At 40.6% G+C, this 18,033-nt stretch overlaps 1 protein-coding gene across 1 annotated transcript; it reads right to left on the bottom strand.

Moving 5' to 3' along the window:
- Positions 1-1,340: 1,340 nt before the first annotated feature.
- On the bottom strand, positions 1,341-15,703 carry rorca (RAR-related orphan receptor C a). The gene is made up of 10 exons (XM_022210437.2): positions 15,301-15,703; positions 9,090-9,175; positions 8,797-8,938; positions 8,231-8,671; positions 7,996-8,117; positions 7,363-7,495; positions 6,348-6,455; positions 6,060-6,170; positions 4,808-4,920; positions 1,341-4,692 (listed from the first exon to the last, which is right to left on the bottom strand). Exons 1-10 carry the CDS (start codon positions 15,305-15,307, stop codon positions 4,531-4,533), a joined length of 1,425 nt encoding a protein of 474 aa, XP_022066129.1. The 5' UTR covers positions 15,308-15,703; the 3' UTR covers positions 1,341-4,530.
- Between the last annotated feature and the right edge of the window lie 2,330 nt (positions 15,704-18,033).

The raw sequence follows: 18,033 nt of genomic DNA, 5'->3' as shown, positions 1-18,033 counted from the left end.
TACATTTTGGGTGGAAGAGACCTTTCAAACTATAAATTCTTCATGAGAACACACTGTTTGAGTGGACTAAACTATTAAAAGTCGAAGTGCACAACAGAAAGTACTCTTTTGGGTGAACTAAACCTTTAAAATCCTAACTCACAACTAACAGGGGTCCTACAACCAGTGAAATGCAGCCCCCTCTGCTGCAGACACATTTTATAGTGCTGTTTGCTGCAGGGCCTATAGACCAGATGTTCTATTTGTAGGAACATATGCTTCCCTGTTTACTTCTACGAAACACTTTGAGCAGTTTCTGCTATAGTTTTGCTTTGTAGTCTTTTAAATAAATAGAAAATTTGAGGAAAAATGCCCTTCATGAACACAGCACAAAGGAGTTTTGTGTTCATAAATGCCCTTTATGAACACAAAACTCCTTTGAAATTGCTTTAAAGCTGATTTTTGACAGAGACACCTTCCGTGGAGACAGAACCTGGGCGCATTGTTGAGAAGTTATCTGATCAGATTGTTTTTTATTTTTCATTTGGGCGGCTGTGGATCAGGTGGCAGAGCGGGTCGTCCAATGATCGAAGTGGCGGCGGTTCGATTCCCGCTCTCATCTAGTCATGTGCTGCATGCCGAAGTTTCCTTGGGCAAGATTCTGAACCCCGAATTGCCTACCAGTGACTGTTCCACTGGTGTATGAATGTATACTGACTGATGTTGCAGGTTGATTAGCAACCTGCACATTAGTGTGTGAATGTGTGTGTGTCTGGGTGAATGGGAGCAATTGTTGTAAAAGCGCTTTGAGTACTCTGATGAGTAGAAAAGCGCTATATAAGAGCAAGTCCATTTACCATTTGTACATACGTATGTTCCAGCATAGTTTCAGTTACATCGGTACAAACCAGTTGACATACTGTAGGTTTGGAGTATTCTGGGGCCATTGAGTTCATGTGACCTTGGCAGCCTGAACTGGATTTTCTGCCTTGGTTTGCAAAAAACTCCAGACTGTCTTGTCTTCTCAGTATCTGATCTGTATCTAACTATGCATATAGTTTTAGAGTTATGCTATGAGACCTCATGATTAACACCAGACAAGTCTTACACTACGCCCAATTCAATAAAGGTGGATTAAATATAATTTGTGCATTAAAAAAACACATTAGCAACATTTAGTCACCAACAAAGTGCTGGCTCATCTGGATAGTTCACAGGATCAAATATGAAAACGCCCTTTTGACCTGCTACATTCATTATCAGAAGGAACTGAGTCAGTGTCCCTTGAAACACAAATTGCTGTTTAAAAAATAATTCATTCATGATAACCTTAAATGTAACACAAAGCCACAACAAGCCCGTTTAATTGTAAAAAGACTTTTATTACATTCTTAAATCCACATATAGTATCACCATTGTGCAATAACACTTCACTGTGTTAAAACCTCTTGGGCTTTATATCCATGACATACCATAAATTATTTCATATTAAAATCTATATTGATTTAATTATAATAATCTTAAAATAGAGTGAAAATATCATAAACAGAAGGATCATGACAAAAAGAGAAACCTTTTAGGGAGACATCTTTAAAAACGCTCTTTTTAAAAAAAATAGAATTACATCTCTCCAAAACAAAAAAAAGGACACTAAACTGATGAGAAAAAAATAAAACAGTACATAAAAGGATAAAAATTAAGAAACAAAAAGATCACAACAAAACCAACACAAAATTCAGAGATTATAATCCATCTTTTGTATATATATATTTTTTTAATATCCTATTGAATCTATGACTCAAACTCAAAAAAAGTCTTGCAATAATGATATCAGACAGGGGTAAAATCTTTGATAGTTCTGTAATCAAACATTCACAAGAACATGTACTGTACACAGTGATCAAGGTTTAAAGGTCTTCTATGTTGGTGCAAGGTGTCTTGCTAGCTAGACTAACTGCAGACACTTGTAGGACAGAGAGCCCAGCTATCTCCCTGAGTGACTCTAAACGGAAATGTAAGTGCAGATCATAAGTTCTGCCCCCTGGACAGATTTTTCTGAAGCCCGCAAAAGTTACTAAAACACACTGAATCACTTGAAATCAGCATGTCTAACATTCTCAGGCTTCGACGCACAAAGCATTGCACTTTGTTACAATCTATTCCGCCGTTTTCAGCTCGTTTGCGAAAGAAGTTGGCTTGTGTATTTGGTAAATAATAACCGCTGTGCTGCGAGATTAACTGTGCTGGAGTGCTTATGAGAATATTAACCGTATGGCGACGGAGGCCCAACGTACTGAGAACAATGGGAAAGACATTATTGCACAATCCCACAATGCCACTGTCTTAAGTACCAAGACGAGGGTCGCATCCCCTTCATTTTGTGTGAAATAATGTGGCGAACTGCACTGTCCCAGCAGTGCAAAGCAAAATCTGCCTTAAATATTACACAAAGACAGACATCTGTCATGTGATTGTCATAAAATGCTTAAAGGTAGAAGTTACAGCAGTGCTTTCTCCAATTGCAGCTGTTCTTTCTCTCTCTCATGGCTTCTTTAGCATACCGGTAGAATAATACTTTTGCTGTTGTTGTTACACAGAAATCCAATACGTCCCCCTACTTTAAAGGTTCCCTCGGGTGTCTCTAGACAATTCACTTGAGATCGATCTCGACCTAAAAGGCATTAATTACTCTTTAAATTGACAGAACAGCAGTCAGAGAGGATGTCCTCAAAATACGCAAATCCAGCATTTCACTCTGCTTTTGTCTTCTGCTCAGTTTTAACAAATATATTTAACCAATGAAATTTCACCACATTTTTTTTGAAGAAGCTCTCTAGTGCGACTGCGAATATATGAACTCAGGGGGGTAGCTGATGGCTCTGTCAACCCTTTGCTGTGCCATGTAGTGTTTGAAGAGGGTGAGGTAGTAAGGAAGTGGGGAATAAGGAATAGAAGATTTAATTCTCAAATCAGAACACCTTCGACAGCATCATCTGCCCCCCGGCCTGAAGCAGTGAGAGTTGGTGCAGACAGTAAATCCCCTTTTACTGACATCTAAGAAGCTTAAATAACACCATCATCCACCTTCTATTCTTTGCCCACTCGCCCGACCATGTAGGTGCACATTTGTCACATTTCTTCCTTTATTCCCGAGTCTTTGAACCTGCTGGAGGTGCTGGAGGTTTTTGGGCCACGGCATGCTCGCAGAAGGGGCAGATTAAACCCCTCCGCGGTGGTCCCAGCACCTCCGTCACACAGCTTTAGCTACAGTGGGAGGATGTTTCTGGCATTTCTGGTTGAACATAAGTTTCCCAGATGGCACAGTTTGACTGTGAACCCATAAAATCTTGTGCCAGAACACCATTTTTAGATTTTGACACAGACTCACAAGTGCTAATTATCCCGATCTTAGTTTTTTTTTTTGTTACTTTTCAGCAACAATCTTTCTATCCCAGAACCCCCAAGTGTGGGCAGGCAGTATCTATTTGAGAGACCTGAGCTCAAGCACATTACCTTCCTCCTCACTTTGTATGAATTCATAACAGCTCTTAGGTTACACAATTATAGATGTTTTACATATTTATATATCTGTATATATAAAAAGGAACATCTGAAAATACTTTCACAATACCTCTGTGACTCTCACTCTCATTCTCTAAGTGGCATTTGCAAAGGGAAAAAGGTATTAGGACTGAGGTCATTGATTGCATTAAAAAAAAATTAAAGAGCTCACTTACATCAGTGTCTGAGGGTGTGCTAATAAAAATACCTACAACCATTTCGGCTTAAGTGCTATGCTTTGTGCTCTGTGTGCAAGAGTTTGTAGGTGCATGGCGACAGACACGCTAAATGTTTGCCCATGATTCACACAGTTTTTAAAAAAAAAAACAAAAAAAAACCTTGTCTGCTTGCGAGTTTGATCATGGTCCCTTTAAACAGTTTGTTCATATGTTACAAAACTGCAAAAATTATGGGTGCTACCAAACATACTGATTGAAACAATAAACTGTCACTAGACTGACAACTGAAACAGGCATCATTTACTGCAAAATCTCCACAAAGTGGGTGAGGACTTTAAGTATGTACATTCTATATCAAGCCTAGGGCTGTGCTGAATGGTTTAAGGGAAGAGGGGTACATTCAACAATAGCTTACAGGAACTGTGAAAGTCAGATTTACATTAGAAAGGAATTCAACTCGATGAAAGGTTTAAGGTCTTCTGATAGAAAAATATTTTTGAGAATACAAACGATGTAGGCTACGCTTTTAATAGTTTCTTTATACTCCTTCAAAAAGGAGGTAACATGCACTAATTACCCAGCAGCAGCAGCTTCTGTTAGTGTTAAGTTGAAAAGACTGGCTTGCAGGGCAGTGAAAGCTACTCCACAGGGTTGGGAGCTCGGAGGTGAGAGGAGTGTGTGCTAAAGTGTAGCGTGCAGGATTGTCATTGAGCTGCTGGTTGGTTTCGCTTCAGCTGGTTGCCACAATTTAATCTTCCTCTCCCTACACCTCAGTGTCACTATTTGAATCATGCTATTTAGCTAAATGGTGTTACCCTTCTGTGGAGTCAGGGAAGGTGATTTCACTGCCAAAGACCTCCCTGTACAGCGGGGGGAAAGTGTATGCTGTCTCAGGGTGAACCAGACAGAAAAACTCCAGTTTGTCAATGTGAAGGTTGCAAATGGACCTCATACTGGGAAGCTTAGACACCATCTAGAGGGGAAAATAAGAACAAGAGGCAGAATTATAATAGACATCATATTCGTGCAGCAGCTGAACAGCATATCAGGTCATGTATTTTCATCAAATCGCCAGCGTTGCTCTGTACCTTCGCTAGTTTCTCTTCTGATGCTCCCTCCTTTTGTAGGCAGCGCTGCAGAGCCATATAAACTTTCTCTTGCAACTTCTGGATCTTCTGGACATCTGTCAGCCAGGGTCGGTCTGAGGAAAAACATCAGTATTATCATCATGTCACCAAATTGGGTCTGAACCTGGCAAGGCTTACAATGTACAAGTATCTAGAAGCAGAATGCAGATCACAAAGTTTTACACCGGTGGTTCTGTACAGTTTTGGCATATTAAATAGGACAGCTTGTACTTTGCATTACTGCTGACTGTACTGAAATGTTTAAAGCTGATTTTCCTCCTTCAAGGCAACTGCTGGTTTCAAATTTACTGTAATTTACTTTGCAGGGACTTGAAACTTGCCTGAGAGAACAAATCACTGGATTATATATTTTAAATTCCAAAGTTATATTAATGTTGCATCTTAACGCAGTTGTCAGCAGCATTTCTTACTCTTAAATATTTAACAGTAGGCTGCCTATCGCCGCTGCCATTGCAGTGACAATCCTTCTGTTTCCTATGCTGACTTTTATACTTTGATGCAAAGTAGAATTGTAACAGTAACAGTGGTTGCACAGTAGACTTGTAATTGGAATAAAGGTAACAGGAAATTATGCAAACTGTGTATTATAACATGCAAACCATTGGTATAATCCATTGTGTACTTTATAAATATTCAGTCAACAATAGTACTGTGCTGTCACAATGGCAGCAAAGTGAAAAATTGAAGTGTTTGTCCAGCTGACATGTTTGTTTTCCTTTATTTGCAGGATATCCGGGTGGAATTAACAGGTGAGGTGAGTAAAAGTGTATTTATGAAGTGGGGGAGTTTATTTTTGCATCTCTAAAACTTTATTTTTACTGGATAAAACAGGTTACTAGTAGAACTATCCTGTCATTCTTATAGTAAGTTAACAAAGCTACAAGAATTTCAGAGAACTCTGTTAAAAAGCATTTTAAATGTGTTTAAGTGATATATCCTATATTGAAGTGATGTCTGTGAAAGAGGTTTATGGAAACACGATGTTTACGGTGTGTAGCTGGAAAAAGTCCATTCATGACATCAAATTACTTGAAATTAGCCCTGACTTATGTAGTCCATGCATTGATTCATTCACTGTGAGTCAAACAGTACTCTTATATGTGTCCCGACAAAGAGCTTATTTGATGTATGAAATACCAGTTTCATCAGTTTAGTGTGTGTGTGTGAGACATTTTGGGAAGTATTATCTAACCTGGTGAGAGTAGCACAGCAGCACTGAAGAGAGCCATCTCCTCCTCGGACATCTGTGTGCGGCTCAGGCTTTTAGCTAAGTCAAACACTGAATTCACCAGGTCATCACAGCCTTTAAGGGGAAAAAAGCAGAAAAGAAAGTCATTAAAAATAGAAACTGCAGAATGCCATGAAGACGACACAGGTGAGACAGATAAAAGGTTTCACCAAAAATCACCTGATTAGCCTTTTATACAGTGTATGTAACAGAAAAGAGGGCAAGAGAGAGATGGTGAATGGGTTGACTCACCGAGAGACTTGAAAAGCTGAGCGGAGGCAAATTTTCCATCAAAGAGCAATGTGTTATTTATGGGGTTGTAGGCCCGACACATACGGATCAGGAGAACATCCATGCAGCCTGTTGACACACACACACACACACACACACACACACAGAGACACACACAAAGAGATATTTTAGGAAAAAAATAGTTGCACTAGCAAATTTAAAGGGCATAAGATTAAAAGAAAACACAACAAATATGATAATAAATGTTACATAAGTCCTGTGTTATATAATTAAAAATCTTTAATGAGTGTAATTTTATATAATTTCCTAGGTAAACTGTAAATGATGTGCAAATATTCACCTGTTTAAGTAATTATGTGACACTAGACAGAACATTTTGTTTGTGTCCAATCATACAGTGTTTATTCTATTACTTTTGATTATGTTTTCTCATGATTTGACAGCTTAATTGACACTTACAGGAATGTATTGCTGCACCCTGAGATGTCACTCGGGTTTGACGGATCAAACACAGGTGTGGTAATGCTCTGAATCTATTTAACTAAATACTGCCTGACAAAATACCTCTCTGTGGCTGCTCTTGTTGCTTCATCTTTTTTAAAATGAAGACAGGCCTTGGCTGTCGCTCAAAACTCATTAATCAAATGTTTTGACAGATTTATTGCTTTAGCTGTCACTGCATTAAAAAAACAGTTTTACATTTCCAATTCAAATCAAACAAAGTCTCTGTGATTTGTAAGTTGGGGTTATTTACTGCATGTTGACCTGAGAAAGCAGGATAAATGAAGCTAAACGAAGCTGGTCTTTCTTTACAGAAAGAACAACCATGCACCTTTTAAAGTCACTCTGCAAGCATGTGATAGTCTGTGAAGTCAGCTACCACTTGAGGGTAATACACTATTCATATTTACAACAGCTATCTTTGTCACAGCTAAATGTTTGCAGAGTGCTAACCGTGTTGTAGAATTGATTTTAGCCTGCAGGGTGTGTGTGCATATTGGTGTCAAGCACTGACCTGCTTTGAGGAGGATAATCTGATCATTCTGACAGAGGTCCATGAAGCCAGTGATGCGCTTGGCAAACTCCACCACGTACTGGATTGCATTGGTGATGTGAATGGCACACTGTTGCCACATCACTTCAGCTGACTGAAGGAGAAAAAAGAACCACACAGGATTATAAAAAACTGCAACACTTAACATACATCGTACAGTTTGCGTACAAATTGTTCTCAGCCGACTGCATCTAATTACTGCTAAAATGTTACTTGATAACATCTGGTGTATTTCACTTAGAGCGACGGCCTCCAACCTTGACTAGCGAGACAGAGAGCCGAGGAGGAACTGTGTGATAAAAATTGTTTTGCATTTTCAAACCACTCGTGGCGGCACTTTAATTTGTTTCACTGTGGATTTTTATCCAAGGTTGAAAACTGAAAAAAATATTTATTTGTTGACCTTGTAACGCAGAACACGAGGACAGGATGAACCATAGTGATATTTCATTATTACTTTTTCATGGATTTACACTTTACACAGGAGTTTACGACACAGTTTAGTTGCCTCAAACATCCAGGATGATGTTAGAGGATTTTAACAACTTAAGATGCATACTAATGAGGAATTCTTGTCATCTGTGTCTCATTTACCTTGGTCTGGTATAACCGTGTCTCTTCTGGGCTATACAAGGTCCATGCCATTCTCTTCAGCTCCTCTGTGCTGTACTGGCTTGTCTCAATATGGGACTTCACCACACTCTGGGTTATACGCTCTGCATTGGAGAGAAAGTCCTATTTTAGTTCTTTTTTTTTTTTTTTTTTAATTGCAGTCAGATTCATTATGCTTTAAGACAGATTTAACACCAACTGGCGGGCTAATACTGACCGATCTCAAGCACGGAGCAGCCCTCAGGCACCGGGTTGAGGATAGCATGTGAGAAGAGTCCAGAATCGTGCAACAGCTGGTACTCGTGCTTGATGCTGTGGTTGCCGTCGACAAAGTCCAAGTTGGTCTGTTCTGGTGAACTCTGAGAGGATGAGCTGCTGCCTCCACTGCCGCCCAGCATGTCCAGGTTACAGTACTCTCCGCCTCCGTCCTCCGGGGTCAGCGGCAGGTCGAACAGCAGGCCCTCCGGCAGCGTGGTAATGTCGTCAAGATCACTAAGCGTGGTGCTGGAGCCTCGTCTGTAGGGGCGGCTGTGGTCGACCATGTCGCCGTTCTCCTCGCGGGCGCCGACCCCCGCGCACTCCTGGGACTGCTGGTGCTTCTGGACTTCTGCGTACAGGCTGTCGCGCTGCTTTTTGGACATTCGGCCAAACTTGACAGCTGCAACATGAGGGTAAAGGCAAAAAAAGAAAATTAGGATTACATGACAGATATTCTGTGATAACCAGAAAGTGGGAGGTGGAAACTCCGAGTTAATTAAATATGGATTGAGTAACTGAACTCACCATCGCGGCTCATGCCGAGAGCGAGACACTTCTGCAGCCTGCAGTGCTGACAGCGATTACGGTTGGTCCGGTCAATTAGGCAGTTCCTCTGTCGTGAGCATGAGTACATGGCATTGTTCTGCTGGCTGCGACGAAAGAAACCCTACGAACAAAGACAGACATAAAATGAGCATCTGCAAGTCTGTCAGGTGTTTTAGATCAGATGCTTTGATCTGATTGAACTCAGTAGAATGAAAGTGGGAAAACTTGGAGACCATTTGTTTTCCTGACTTTCACCAATGATGATTACTCACCTTGCAGCCTTCGCAGGTGATGACACCATAGTGAATCCCTGATGATTTATCCCCACAGATTTTACAGGGTATCACTTCTATTTGAGCTGTGCAGAGACAAGAAGGCAGAAAAAAAATGCAAAATGCATATCAAAAGGACCAGATTTACATGAAAAGATAAGTTATTTTATAAAAAACAAGAATAAATACAGAATAGGAAACAGGAAATGATTCAAATGTAATTGCTGTCATTACATAATTAGTCATACGAATGCAGATTTCTTTAATTGTGCCCCATGTGGTAGATCCAAAATGATGAGGCAATCAACTGAGGCAAACCTGCCTAACTAGGGTTAAAATTAGTTTAATTTCCCTCTATTATAGTATTTATTTATTTAATATTTCTGGATTGTTGGTAAAAAAAATTAAAACATAACATAGGCAATCGCCGATGGGCATTTTAGTCTTGTTTTTTTAATGTACTAACAAAAAACACATGCATTAATTGAGAAAAATTATGCACAGATTCATTTCTAGTAAAAAAAAAAGAAAAAAGTAAAAAGTCATATCCATTGCAACTCTTATACAACAGACATCAAGACATTAACATAAATAAATAAAGCACACTTAGCCACAGGTAAACACAGATTTGGCCACTGTTGCAACATAGAAGTATATTTTAGCATCAGTCACAGGAACATCAAACATTTGCTTTGTAGGGCTGACCGCAATCATTGTCAATAAATCGCCTCAATCTTGGCAGCTAAGTATAAATCAATATTTACTCCCAAAAGTCAGGATTTTTAACTCAAACTGAACTCAAACAAAATGACCATCACCTTCTATGTAATACTGTTTGGGGAAAGTGGACTAACTTGAATTTTCTCATTAAAAAATGACATCCTTTACAGTGAAATGTTACCTGTGGATCACAATATCTTAAATGTAGCTGAGAATAATGAGATACGCGAAGTGTACATGTCACAGGACTGTGAAGAAACGAGAGAAGTGTCAAGAAAACAGAAAACGGGACAAAGTGAATGCATTATACACTTTGCGTTCATCATGGAAGCCTGAGCCTTCTTACCCAGGAACAGCCTGTTCTTTTCATTATGTTGTTTATCTAAGTAGCTGGGCCTCCGCAAGCCCAGAATAGCAGGCCAATTGCATTAGCTGAGGCCCGGGGTTATAAAGTTTCACAAGTCTCTCTCGCGCTATCACTCCTCCTCCAGGATGAAGAAAATGTTAGCAGGTTAACAAAGAAAAACTGCCATGGCGAAGCCTCCAAGGTCTACGAATTGTAACCTACAAAACAACTGCGAGCGACTGTTACTGTGCAGACTGTGTGCAAGATTTGATTTGCCGTTGGCTGCAGGGAGTGTGAGCCAAACAAACCACTTTTGTTGGGTCACACAGGGTATTACGTAACCTGTAAATCACAGGAAAAAAAATCTCAAACTGGTCTTTACAGCTCTTCAGAAAATTGCTGTTTTTCTAAAGCTGTTATAAACTACTCACAACCGACCAATCACATGAGTCAGTGTGTGTGGGGAGAGATATGCGTCACACAGAGGCAGAGCAAAAGAGGCTGACATTACCCTGAAAATCTCAACTTAGGGGAGAAAAATTACCTACATTTTTTATCCGACAAAGACTTTTTTGTGCCGATCGGCTGACATATCCGCGTGTCTTGGTTTGGTAGAATGTGCTTGCTAGTGAAACACAACTGAGGGATAGAAATGAATAAAGGGCAATGGAAAAAAAAATCCCTTTCTCCCTTGCTCCCTTTATCGCTCCCCCCTCCAGAGCCTCACCCCCGCCCTTCAGCCTGTTATATAACTGCAGTCTGGCCGCATTCCATGAACACTCTCATTCAAAGGTGGTTGTCTTGGCAACAGTGTGCCGATCCTCCCTCGCCCCTCCTGTGCTGCCATTGGCCTCCGAGCGGGAGGCTTTGTCGGTGACTCGCTGCCTCACCTGCCAGTCAGCTGAGCGGCACAGTCAGCCCAGTAAGCAGGAGCTGCTCCACTGACACAGTTTCCCATTCAGCTAGAAGTGGGAGGCGCTTGGCGGTGGCAGCCTCACAAGGAACACAATCTGGTTTTTCTTGCAGGTTTTTAAGGTGGAGCGAAATCTGACTAAAGTCCTTAAGTAACGAGGGGGGGAGGTGGATCCCTGCTTTTGGTATCTGGAAAGACAACAGTGTGAGATTTGATTACAGAAAGATACTGGATGTCCAGTTGAAGCAAGGAGGGACGACCTTCATAGCTCCCGCAACATCTGGAAATATTTCAAAAACATCTAGAGCAGTTAGCTGCAGGAGGTGGGACAGCCATAGCTAATAGTAGCTCCTAACTTGTCGCAGCATGTCAAGCATTTGAGTGAAATTTCAGCTGAGTTTGAGTTACACCATAAATCTATTTTTACTCCGGTGCAGTTGGCTGCCCAGAGATTCCTTATGCAGTCCTGGTCTATAAAAGTTGCACAAGTCACAACATTTCACCTAAGTGCACACTGTTTAGTGTAAATAACAGAATGGTTGGAGCAGTTATTACAGCAGTCTACGATGCAGCCATTGCCTTTTAGGTATGTTGTAATGCAGCATGAGTCTGAACAGGAGCTCCTTTATTCCCATTGGAATTTATTTAGGGCATTTCCACTAATCTTTGCTCTAAGACAAAATGTTCTTACAAAATAAGGAAAACAAAGAAAATTTTGTTTTATATTAAAGTAAGTTGGCTTAAACACTAGCAGCTGTATGTAGAAGCTGAAAAAACGTCCAGAAAATTAAAACAAAACTCAGTACATTACATATCTGAGGAGTTTTATTGTGTCACATCGATGCCAAAGTAAACTGTATGAGAACTGTCTTGAACATCAGAACAGAAAACAATGTTTTGACGTAAGAGGCAACACTAAGAAACCTTTAAACTCAAACAAACGTCCAAAAGTGTTCACTGTGCCAGTGTCTGCTGATCAGCACTTTCTTACTTCATCTGTGCTGTAAACGCTCAGCGAGGCAGACTTTGCCCTCCCATCCCACCTTAGCAAACAGAGTCCAAGGTCCAATTTACCTTGCACTTTACATACACCTGAGATACTGTATACTTAACCTACATTCAAGTGGGCTTCAGAGGCCTGTACTGGACAAATGGCATATACGGTGTACTGAGAAACGAACTAAGTGATTAAATTACCCACAGAAGGGGGTGCATTGAACTTGACTTTTTATTTGATTAAAAACACAGTCATGTCCCCTCAAGAGCCTGTTGCTCTCTTCCAGTGCAGGGCCCTATACTGCCACCTGTTTTCTATACAGCTTCAGTATGTGAACAATAATAACTGCTTCTTCTTCTTCTTCTTCTTCTTCTCATTCTCCTCCCACTGACCTACCTACAGAGCACAGATAGTATAATATGGCCTGGCACTAACCTCAAACTCTTTAAAAATGCACTGCAGGTTTAGAAGATTACTCAGCATGTACAGTAGTGGTGGAATGAGAGGTATTAGTGGACAGGCTTCAGCAGACAGTCCTGCATCATGCACTGCACTTCAGTGTACACAGTCCATCCATCCATCCATCCATCCATCCATCCATCCATCCATCCATCCATCCATCCATCCATCCATCCATCCAAGCATATTACGAAATGGGCCTTAAAATTGGCACTACTGTATAACATGTCTGCAAGTGGAAGCCTGTAATTTCAGGGCATGTACATTATGTACAGTACAGAAGTCTGTCTGCAAACATATTATGTCATATTAAGATACTTTTTTTCTTCATTTTTTGCCATTTTCCTCTTATATTTTAGATTTTTCTCACCTCAAGTTTTGTTTCAAGGCTCAGCACACTGCTAATATCCAATGTAAACTGACTGACATGATATAAAACTATGCAAACCATTTCTAATGAATAAACTTCTTTGTTCTCCATATCAGAATCCCTCGCTTTCCCCTAGAACAAATATTCACATGTTAAACAACAGCGCAGCATCTGCCAAGAAGCCAAACCTCACACTCTGCTCCAATATAATCCTGCACCACTGATCAGAAAAGATAGGGCGCATTCACTTGACCGTGGCGTGTGCGCAAACCCAGGTGGGCCTCTGCAACACAAGCACAACCACATTGAGGAATTCAGCAAACAGCATGTAATTTTTCATGCTGCTCCAAACCGCAGGAACAAATTTAGGACTTAGCGGCCGCAATCACAGTCGCCTTGAGTTAAAATCTCCCCACGTCTATTTAGATGTCACTTTATCACGAAAATAGATACTAGCTATCCAAATGACACCGCATTAAGATACAACAAAGTCTAAACAAGTGCTAAAGAGGAAAACTGTCAGTTCTTGGCCAATTATCATGCTGCAGAGTGAACCGCAGTCATAATACAAGAAAACAAGCACAGATTTGCGCTAACATTGGGCCACTCTGCTTGCATACTAACACGTAGGTTGTGTTAAAGCTTCAGATAAGCAGACTGGAATCTTAGCATGCAGTTGTCAGAGAGAAAAGGGCACCTTGACACATACTGTAACTTGCTGTGAACTTCCCTGAAGGCTGCGCACTCAACAGATAGTGGCTTGGAGGCTGAGCTCAGCACAGCAGTGTCCTTGGAGAGCAGAGAGCAACCTTTCGGCTTTACGGCTACCAAACCTTTGATCCAGGGCTAACTGAGCTCCATCACTCTCTCATAAAGCTGCAGCATCAGTGTACAAAGGGATAAAAAATAAGGCTGCTTTATTGAAGATTATTTGATTGCATTGCACCACACTTGCCTAACCTCTTTATGCAGCGTTTTTACAAGAATAACCCCCATATGAGCAGCCACTATTAAATACAGTCTATGTAGGTGTAACAGTGGCTGAGGACTTCACAGTCTGATATTTCTACCTCTGTGAGTGGGTGACACTGTAAATTATGTAGTTTTTTTGACAAAAATCACATTGACAAGTCGTGCTTCAGTGGACTGGCATACACTCTGGTTGATGTAAGTAACCTTAGCTGGCAGAGGAAGCTGAGCTTAACTGAACCCTGCTGTGCTTCACGGTTAAATGTGGGCTTGCTGTGCCCATATCCTGCTTGTCACAGCAGTGCATGAGGGTTTGACATCAGGACAGCATACAGCAAGTCATTCAAAACACATAAATTTTGCCATACATGGAAATGTATGTCAACAGATGTGTTTGTGTTTCATAATTAGAATCTTTGTCCCATAAAACTGCTGTTCCTAATGCATAAGTAATAATCGCCAGCACTCTCTGTCTGTGCGCTTCCTTGACAACTGATTTAAATTATCAACATTGTTTCATCAGTAATGACGACAAACAGCCTCCACCCGGAGACACACACGTACACACACACTCTTGCACACACTTGCTGTAATCCTCAATGACAGAACTAGGTCAATGGAGCACCTCCTCTCTCTCTCTCTCTCTCTCTCTCTCTATCTCTCCCTCTCTCCCCACCCTCCTCCCCCCTCTCACTGGCCATCATACTGCTGATTGTGAAAACAAAAATACGCTGTTTCATCCACCAACTGTAAACCAAAAAAAGGAAAAATCAAACCACAATCGCAGTTTGGACCATTACGCACAACTACGCACGAAAAAGGAACTCAAAAACAGCACAACAATGAAAAATTGTGGAGCAAATTGACTAATAAATGTGACAAAAGCGACATTATACACAAACATGGATGATATTCATGTAAAAGAAAAGGCAAAACTGACAAAATGACTACTTTTTTGCTGCGTAAATAGTCCCTGCCAGCAGATTTTCATGCGGCTTGACAGCCAGTGAATCACTCCGCTCACCGCCCCCCCTTCTCTCTTTCGCTCTTACATAACTGGAGTCGCTCACCGGCGAAAATAAAGTAGCCGAAGCACAGCTCTAATGCATTCCTCTTCTCACAGGCAAAACTGTGCTAAATAAGCGCACAAAACCCTTTACAGTATGTAGAAACAGAATAAAATCACGTATTTTAAGATTCATGGAAATGCGTGATTAAGCAGTCAGCTTTAAATAAGTGTTTCACAAATATTTTTATAAGTAAATTGGCATATTTTAGTAAAAAATAAAACTAAAAACACATCTTTACTTCTTCCCGTGTACAATCTGGCGTCTGCTCCAGTGCGTGCTTGGAGTTGACGCACTTCAGTTTCTGAAGCGTTCCCAAAAGTTGCTCCGCAAACTACCAGAAATACAATTCGTTCTCCCGCAAACTCACCTCTCATTTCGGCGGTGAAGTCTAGCCAACACTTCGGGTCGTACAACTCCAGGCGGAAACGAAGCCAGGAAACACTGAGAGCAATGCGCACTTATTCGCTCCAAACCGGAGCAGCTGAAAACTGTCACAACAACGACTCCTCATATGGATTCTCTCTAGCTGGCTTTCCTCATCCGCGCTGACCCTTAGGAAAATGAACAAAAGCGGCGGCGTGTCTGTTTTATTTACTGGCTCCTCTGGGTCGTGGTGTTTGGTTGTTTTCGGTGGAATAATACCGCGTCTGGTCCTCGTCCTGCAGCTCCGTCCTTCTCTGCGGCTCTGCGTTCTAACCTAGTTTCGGCGCGTGGACTACACATGATCCTCACCCCGCGGTGCGCCCGCCTCGTGCCCCGTGAGCTGACGCGCGCGCCACCGCCCCCCCCCCCTCGCGCGCTTTAAGGAGGCTCGAGCGTGCGTGGGAAAGTGTGGCAGTGTGTCAGTTCAGACCGACCGTCACCCAGCGTGGGAACTATTTAATAACAAGCGCACATGTATTCCCCTGCAGAGTCTTTGCCTTCAGCTGCAACAGTGTTTGAGTTTTCTTCCCCAATGAAAAGGAGCTAAGATACATTGAAGACAGAAATACCAGAACCCACGTCTGTATAAAAACTTTTTATGTGGGCAACAAGTAATTGGATTGGAGAATTATGTTTTCTGTTGCTCATTGCGTCTCTAAGTAATAATAGTAATGAACCTGGAAATGCACAAGTAGTCAAAATTTCAAGTCAAAAAATGGTGAGTTAAACATGTTTTTTTTCTTCCCCCACAAAATAAATAATATACTTTATATATAAGTATCATAACCCAAGTCTGCATTCAAACCTTTGACATATGCAAAAATGTTATCTGATTGGACAGACTTACAGGGTCATATCAGTGTTTTTAAAGCCTAAATCAAGTTTAAACATATATTTCTGTTAGGTAACATAACTAACATAAAAATAGGTTTAAATTGAATTTTAACTAATCCCCACTCTTTCCACATGAAAATGAACTATGATGCATGTTATATATACAAAAATAACAGCCCAGGTCTTTAAAAACCTGCATTGTGTGCAAGAAGTTATTGAATACCACAGAATTAAAGAGACACAACAGTGTTTTTGCATGTTTACATACACACATGCATACGTTACTCATTGCATCTCCAAGCAATAATAATGCAGCTGAAAATGCACAAGCAGTCAAAAATTAAATTGTAACAATGGCGAGATAAACAAACGAGATGTTTTTTTCCTTCACTCATAAAAACAAATGATGCATTTTTAGATATGAGTATCACAACCCAGGGCTGCATAAAAGCCTTCAGTATAGGCTATAAATTATTATTTATTATTATAAATTGTTCTATATACAAACATCACAGCCCAGGTCTTTACAAACCTTTAACATGGGCAATAAGTTACTGACTTCAAGGGTCATATCAGTGTTTTTTTCTGTTAAAATCAAGTTCAAATCTACCCTATGTAAGAGGAAACATAAACAGGTTTAAACTTGATTTAAGCATCTCTGCATAATCACCACTCCTCCCCCATGAAATTATGTATTTTATACATAAATATTACAAAGTTGTTTTAAAAAACCAGATTGGAGAATTGTATTTTCTGTTAGCTGGAGCATTTCAGAGTAATGAGCACCTGGAAGTGCAAAAGCAGACTAACTCTGAATATCACAACTGAGGTCTCTACAAAACCCAAATAAATGATTGGATTGGATAATTACATGTTTTATAGTTGTAGCACCTGAAAGTGTACATGCAGCTCTGAGATAAATGGCAAGATAAGCATGGTGATGTTTGATTAGTCTTCCCCTATGAAAAAGAACCAAGATGTATTTTAAATTAAAAAAAATATATATCACAAAGTCTTCATCAAAACTTCAAATGAAAGCAACAGATTATTGGACTGGATGCATGCTTCCATGCGGTGAATCTCAGAAAATACCAGCTCAGACTTTAAAAGTTGTGGCTACTCTGCACAAACACTGTCACTTGCTGCAATATCACATAAAATGAATATCATGCAATGTGTACACTGTGCAACAACAGTAAAGGAATTTATCTTGTTCTTCTTCTCCTTCTCCTTCTTCTCCTTCTTCTTCTTCTTCTTCTTCTTTGATATCTAACATCTTTCTAAAGGCAATAAATAATTGGACTGGAGAATTTTATGATGTGCTTATGTAAAGTTAAATTGGAGCATTAATGTTTTATCTTTCCTCCCAGGTGAAGGACCGTGATACATTCTAGACACGCTAGTTGTTAAATGTCACAACCCAGGTCTTCATAAAAATCATGCAGGCAATGAATTCTTGAATTGGAGAATTATTAACAGACCCAAAGAATCATGTCAGAGTCTTGCATGGTTACATGTGAACAAACAAAACAAAACTCATTTTTATGTTAGTTGAAGAATCCATCCATTCTGTATACACCACTTTATCCTCACGAGGCTCGCAGGGGGTGCTGGAGCCTATCCTAGCTGACTCGAGTGAAGGCAGGAAACACCCTGGATAGGTCACCGGTCTGTCACAGGGCTACATACACAGACAAACAATCACACTCGTAATTCACACCTACGGGCAATTTAGAATAACCAATTAACCTCAGTGTATTTTTGGACTGTGTGAGGAAGCCGGAGTGCCCGGAGAAAACCCACGCATGCACAGGGAGATTCAAACCGGGGATCTTCTTGCTGC

This window comes from Acanthochromis polyacanthus, chromosome 4 (genome assembly GCF_021347895.1).
Source record: "Acanthochromis polyacanthus isolate Apoly-LR-REF ecotype Palm Island chromosome 4, KAUST_Apoly_ChrSc, whole genome shotgun sequence".
Lineage (NCBI taxonomy): Eukaryota > Metazoa > Chordata > Actinopteri > Pomacentridae > Acanthochromis > Acanthochromis polyacanthus.
The sequence above is the reverse complement of the archived record's forward strand: the minus strand, read 5'-3'. Positions and strand labels throughout refer to the sequence as shown.

Coding starts and splice junctions, on each gene's coding strand:
- rorca (XM_022210437.2), bottom strand. Junction 8,939..9,089: donor TCACCTGCGAAGGCTGCAAG/GTGAGTAATCAT, acceptor CTTTGTTCGTAG/GGTTTCTTTCGTCGCAGCCA. Junction 4,693..4,807: donor CAGAAGAGAAACTAGCGAAG/GTACAGAGCAAC, acceptor TTTCCCCTCTAG/ATGGTGTCTAAGCTTCCCAG.